A 6757-nucleotide genomic window follows, 5' to 3' on the forward strand; every position below is an offset into this window, starting at 1 on the left:
ACTAACCGGATTAAGCGGACTAAGCGGATTAAGCGGACTAAGCGGATTAACCGGACTAAGCGGATTAACAGGATTTACCGGACTAAGCGGATTAAGCGGACTCCATGTTCCTGACCTGCTCGAAGAAGCCGTGCTGCTCGTAGGCGATGGCCGTCGCCGTCTCAGGAAACTTGCATCTCTTCTGCCAGAGTCCAGCCCACATGTCCTCCTCCTGCAGCAGCGAGTAAAGCTCCGCCAGCGAGTCCAGAATCTCCTGCAGGGAGCAGAGCCGTGAGCCCAGAACCAACCAGAACCAGAACCACCTCTGGCACAGAGGTTAACACCAGCCTACCTGCTGAGGCGGTGTGATGCTCTCCTGCTCGTAGAAGTCGGCGCTCTGCTTGGGCTTGCTGTGCAGACTGAGGCCCTTCTCGAAGGCCTGCTGCTCCAGCATGAGGGTGGAGCGCAGCCACAGGTTGTGCGTCTTCCCCAGGTACTTGAGCACACAGGGCCGGATGGGGATGGGGGGCACGCACTGGGACATGGCCTCCACGAAGCAGTGCAGAGCGCTGGGCTGGCAGTCCCGCTGCGCCTGGTGGCTGCCGCTGCACAGGAAGGGGCTCATCTCTCCAGACAGGGCCTGAGACACACACACACACACACACACACACACACACACACAAAATCATCACCTGTACCGACCCTGCATAATATTGATAAATACTATCGATAACAGCGTTTTGTTGCGTGTTCAGAATGCAACATGATGCAGGTTTCCAGGGATGACAGAATTCATTGCTGCATTAACTATTTACCGCCTTCCTGAGCGTTTCTCCACAACCTGAACAAATTGGCTCAGCTTGGAGGAAAACTAAACCTGAGATGATTCTGCATGTGGGAATCATGACTGACGCCTTCTGATGTCAGTCATGAAATGAATTCTCTCTGCTGCAGATTAATCCTGCCATTAATCACGCCGCCGAATGCCAAGGTGTCATGTGACGAGCAGATGCTCTCTGCGCCAACCTGCAGCCATGCGACATTGGTGACCAGAGTAAACAAGCAGCTGCTGGAGAGGCTAATCACTTAGCATCAAGGTGAGCACGTTGAACAGAGGAAGCTTAACTGAAACATTCCTGGAGTTACACACAGCTGGAGCAACAAACTACCACAAACTACACAGCTGATGCTTTTAACCCTTCCTGCCCCAGCATGAGGCCGCCAGCTTATCTGGTCCATTAGACGATCAATATCTCCGATTAAAGGTTAATTCTATCAGACTGAACCAGGAGTTTTATTGATTCTCTTGTTCCTTTGCAACAGAGACGCAGTGCGTTTCCTCTCAGAGCAACAGGATCATGCTTAGGCAAAATGCTGCACATTTTCTGTTTTTACTAAGAAATGTTTTTTGGATAAAGTTAAGTTTATCTGAGCAGCTCAAAGTGTTTTACAAAAAGTCTCTATGCGCTAACCGCCGCGCCGCGCCTCTATTGCGGTAGCCTATGCTGTAATTTACAGTTTGTCTTTGTTAAATTATTTACATTTATATACAATTTGAGCTTCCTGATGAACTCACCTATTTCACCTTCTTTCATTTCCTGGGAAAATCTGTTTTGCCACGTGATTGCGACTAGTCGACTGGCCCAGAAAAAAGTCATTGCAGAGAAAAGAATCGACTAGTCGACCCTCTACCACCTGCTGAGCTCTGCGGCCAGTAATGCGGTGCACCAGCAGACCAATCAAACTGATCAGTAGTTCGCTTAAATCCAGTGGCGCCGTGCATACCTGGAGATTTGCTTTTAAATTAAAAATACTGGATTGTTTTATTATCTAACCGTGTTTGTTAACAGCATTGTGGATAAGCAAGAAGGTATTTTGTGTCAAAATATCTTGTAAGTAGCCCACATCTCTGCGAGTCTGTGGAGGGAACATGTCCGTCCTAAACCTAAATCTTATTGGTCAGCAGCTCTTTCTATAAGCTGTGACTACGCAGCGAAGCTCGCTAAAAACCAATAAGTGGAGTTTTACCCCTGCCTGAGCTTTTTACCCGAGTGCAGTTCTAGTTCTAGGATAACTTTTTTTATGTGGTTTCCTGAACTGAAGACCCGACGGGCCGACCGTGACATCTGCCTCGTGTTTCCTGAATGCTATGCTAAGACTGCGGGTTAAACAGTTAAATCTAGTCAAAACTTTGCCAAAAGAGTAGAAATCAAGCAAACATTGTTGCTTCACCTCCTCTTCCTCTGGACGTCTCAGAAACGTCACCTGAACCTGGGAACCTCACATCGTCCTGTGGATCACAGGCTTAGATTTCCTTTCTTTATTATTTAGTATAATTTGTAAAAAGGAAAACAAAAAAAACAGAGAGCAGATCTGCTGTTTCTGTGAACCGTGTGCAGATGGTCGGTGTGTGGTCTAGTATTTGTGCTGCTTCGGTGCAACAGCAACACGAATGTGATGGCGCAGCACCTCGGGGTGTGGCTCGGGTGCAGTGGTGCGTTCGGAAAGCTTCGCCGTTCCAGCATTTTGTGTTTCGGATACGTATGTTTATTTAAAGGTAGCCGTGTTAGAGTTAAAATAAAAAGCATTTGCAATAATATTTGTTTATGTTACCTTTTAAATTAAAAGTTAAAAAATCCTGACGTGTAATATCTTTCTGAGTCTCATATTGCAACGTGGGACACCTGCGGCGTAAAATCCAGCGCAGCTTGTACAAAATGTATTTTCTTTCTAAAATTAGAGCATGCAGCTTTTAATAAGGTGCTCTCTGTAGTCCAATATTTACGGTCAGTTTTCTTTCCTTTATGCTTTTATTAGATTGACCATTTAGAAATGTAAAGGTACAAATGTACGGCCTATTTAAAGGTTTAGCAGCTGCTGCAGCAGCCGGAGACTCACATGCTGCTGGCGGTCAGACAGGATCTTCCAGAGTCGGGGGAACAGCTGCACCATGGTCCGTTCAGCCAGCGGAGTGGAGATGTGGCACAGCTGGACCAGAGCGTTCAGCAGGGCGCCGGTCTGCAACACCACACAGGCACCAATTAGAACCAGAACCGGAGTGAGCATGACGGGCCCGGTGGAGCTGCGTTCAGCAGTATCTGGGTTTCTGCGTTTCCATCAATCATAAAACTAGAATTATGAAAATAAATTTGCTGAAAGGAAACAGGCTATTTAGAAATTTGTCTCTGGAGAGTTTTTGTGATTAGTAGGATAAAGTTTTGTGCTGAATGGCAGCGCCGCAGTCGGAGGCGTCCGGCTCCGCCGCTACCTTGACCTCCCGCAGCGAGTCCAGGAACTTGTCATGGCGGTTGGTGAGCATGTGCAGCTGGTTCCCCGTGTCTCGCTCCGCCTGCTCCTTCGTCTTCGGCAGCGCCGACTGGTCGCCGGGCGCCAGCTCGATATCGATCTCCACGTCCTGCAGGATGGAGAGGTTAGGAGCCGCATCCCGACTGGGCGAGCTGTGGCTCTCTGGGGTTAAAGGTCAATGGGTCACCTCCTCCTTAGTCTCGCTGGTCTCCCGCTCGCGAGGCTCCTGCTTCACGTGCGTTGCCATGGCGAAGGCGGCGCGGTCGTGGCTGTCGGCCAGGTTGATGACGTTGGTGATGGAGGGCAGCATGGAGCCCTGGCAGCTGGTACCGATCACTGTGTGGCGCTCACACACCGCCAGCAGCAGCTGTCACAACCAAAACCCGGTCAGAACTGGAACCAGAGCCAGAACCAGAGCCGGAACCAGAGCCGGCGCTCACCTCGATGCACTGCTTGGTCCAGAAGTGACCACCCATGGCCTCCCAGTTCTGGGAGCAGCAGATGTAGAGCAGCCGCTCGTAGACGCGCCGCTTCATGGACGCGTCGAAAACCTCAAAGAACTTGGCCCGGATGGCTGGCTGGCTGCAGCGCAGGCCCGACAGGAAGGCCGGCTCCAGCTTGGACGTGATGTCACTTCCTGACAGGCTCTCGTCTCTGGAGAAACACGGATGTTGCGTCATCAGCAGAGTCCAAACGCCTCAGCAGCAGCAGAGCTAACGGTTCAGTTGATGATCAATAATCACATTCTGCAGTTAATCACTAAAGTTTGTTTATATACATTAGAAAAACATTAAAAGATGCAGATTGACAGTTCAATTCCTTCCTAAATAAATAAACATTTTATTGTCTAAACAGCAGCTGAGTATTTAAAGTGACCTGTTGACCTCCGCAGGTCACAGGTTACCTGTAGACGTAGTTGACCAGGTCCAGGAAGTGAGCGTTGAGCTCCAGCTCGTCCGGGAAACGTTTCTCTATGTAGGTCATCATCTTCACCAGCAGGACGGATTTCTCCCGCAGGTTGGGCATCTGGCAGGAAGCAGATAGACGCGTCAGGAAGCGGAGAGACGGAAGCAGGAAGTCACGGCGGCAGAGGAGCGGCTAACCCCCACCTGGTTGGCGGCCATGGGCGAGTTGTTCTTCACCCACTCCTCTACAATCTTCACCACGGCGCGAAGGATCTTGGGGTCGGCCGACTTCTCTATCAGAGACGTGAGGATGACCTGGATGAAGTTCTTCCTCATCTCCATGCTCATCACCGACAGCCGAGTCTTCACCAGATCCAGGCTGAGCATCACCAGCTCACTGGTCACTGTGGGAGGGGTCACAGAGGAGGGCGGGGTCAGAGGTTAGCAGCAGCTTCATTAGCTAAAGTCTCTCCATCTTTTCTTCCTGAACACTCAGAGCAAATCCTGCAAACAAACTGTGACCTATTGTGCTGGTATCCGGTAACCCCCGGGCTGACCTCTGACCCCTGACATACCTGTGCTGGCCTCGGTGACCCCAGGGTTGGCCTGCTGCGGGCTCAGGTGTTCCCGAACCATCTTCTGCAGCGATCGCATGAAGACGGAGATGAGGCGGTCGATGTAGCTGGCGTTGTAGCTGCAGGCCGACTTCAAGATCATCAGAGTTCCTGGGAGGAAGAGGAGGATGAAGAGCAGGACGACGAAGAGGAGGACGATGAAGAGGACAGATAGCTACCAAACAGCTGGGTGGGGTTGGTGTTGCTGGTTGCCTTCTCGTAGTTGGTCAACCCTTCATAGATGACTTTACCCACAGCAGCATAGAGAGATTCCAACTCCTCGTACTTAGAGGCAACGCTGGACGTGCCTGAAGGAGACAGGAAGTGAAACAGGAAGGAGACAGGAAGGAAAACAGGNTGTTCCTGACCTGCTCGAAGAAGCCGTGCTGCTCGTAGGCGATGGCCGTCGCCGTCTCAGGAAACTTGCATCTCTTCTGCCAGAGTCCAGCCCACATGTCCTCCTCCTGCAGCAGCGAGTAAAGCTCCGCCAGCGAGTCCAGAATCTCCTGCAGGGAGCAGAGCCGTGAGCCCAGAACCAACCAGAACCAGAACCACCTCTGGCACAGAGGTTAACACCAGCCTACCTGCTGAGGCGGCGTGATGCTCTCCTGCTCGTAGAAGTCGGCGCTCTGCTTGGGCTTGCTGTGCAGACTGAGGCCCTTCTCGAAGGCCTGCTGCTCCAGCATGAGGGTGGAGCGCAGCCACAGGTTGTGCGTCTTCCCCAGGTACTTGAGCACACAGGGCCGGATGGGGATGGGGGGCACGCACTGGGACATGGCCTCCACGAAGCAGTGCAGAGCGCTGGGCTGGCAGTCCCGCTGCGCCTGGTGGCTGCCGCTGCACAGGAAGGGGCTCATCTCTCCAGACAGGGCCTGAGACACACACACACACACACACACACACACACACACACAAAATCATCACCTGTACCGACCCTGCATAATATTGATAAATACTATCGATAACAGCGTTTTGTTGCGTGTTCAGAATGCAACATGATGCAGGTTTCCAGGAATGACAGAATTCATTGCTGCATTAACTATTTACCGCCTTCCTGAGCGTTTCTCCACAACCTGAACAAATTGGCTCAGCTTGGAGGAAAACTAAACCTGAGATGATTCTGCATGTGGGAATCATGACTGACACCTTCTGATGTCAGTCATGAAATGAATTCTCTCTGCTGCAGATTAATCCTGCCATTAATCACGCCGCCGAATGCCAAGGTGTCATGTGACGAGCAGATGCTCTCTGCGCCAACCTGCAGCCATGCGACATTGGTGACCAGAGTAAACAAGCAGCTGCTGGAGAGGCTAATCACTTAGCATCAAGGTGAGCACGTTGAACAGAGGAAGCTTAACTGAAACATTCCTGGAGTTACACACAGCTGGAGCAACAAACTACCACAAACTACACAGCTGATGCTTTTAACCCTTCCTGCCCCAGCATGAGGCCGCCAGCTTATCTGGTCCATTAGACGATCAATATCTCCGATTAAAGGTTAATTCTATCAGACTGAACCAGGAGTTTTATTGATTCTCTTGTTCCTTTGCGACAGAGACGCAGCGCATTTCCTCTCAGAGCAACAGGATCATGCTTAGGCAAAATGCTGCACATTTTCTGTTTTTACTAAGAAATGTTTTTTGGATAAAGTTAAGTTTATCTGAGCAGCTCAAAGTGTTTTACAAAAAGTCTCTATGCGCTAACCGCCGCGCCGCGCCTCTATTGCGGTAGCCTATGCTGTAATTTACAGTTTGTCTTTGTTAAATTATTTACATTTATATACAATTTGAGCTTCCTGATGAACTCACCTATTTCACCTTCTTTCATTTCCTGGGAAAATCTGTTTTGCCACGTGATTGCGACTAGTCGACTGGCCCAGAAAAAAGTCATTGCAGAGAAAAGAATCGACTAGTCGACCCTCTACCACCTGCTGAGCTCTGCGGCCAGTAATGC

The 6757-nt window shown here is 50.5% G+C and overlaps 1 protein-coding gene across 1 annotated transcript in view; it reads right to left on the reverse strand.

Moving 5' to 3' along the window:
• The window catches only part of trrap (transformation/transcription domain-associated protein), a 57909-nt gene that overhangs the window by 21048 nt on the left and 30104 nt on the right, over nt 1–6757 (reverse strand). Inside the window, 10 exon segments of the mRNA XM_007578823.2 lie at nt 116–253; nt 332–619; nt 2878–2997; nt 3248–3394; nt 3473–3652; nt 3726–3939; nt 4190–4311; nt 4395–4594; nt 4766–4915; nt 4984–5112. Coding sequence (XP_007578885.1) covers nt 116–253; nt 332–619; nt 2878–2997; nt 3248–3394; nt 3473–3652; nt 3726–3939; nt 4190–4311; nt 4395–4594; nt 4766–4915; nt 4984–5112 — 1688 coding nt within the window.

Source organism: Poecilia formosa, unplaced genomic scaffold, assembly GCF_000485575.1.
Source record: "Poecilia formosa unplaced genomic scaffold, Poecilia_formosa-5.1.2 Scaffold493, whole genome shotgun sequence".
Lineage (NCBI taxonomy): Eukaryota > Metazoa > Chordata > Actinopteri > Cyprinodontiformes > Poeciliidae > Poecilia > Poecilia formosa.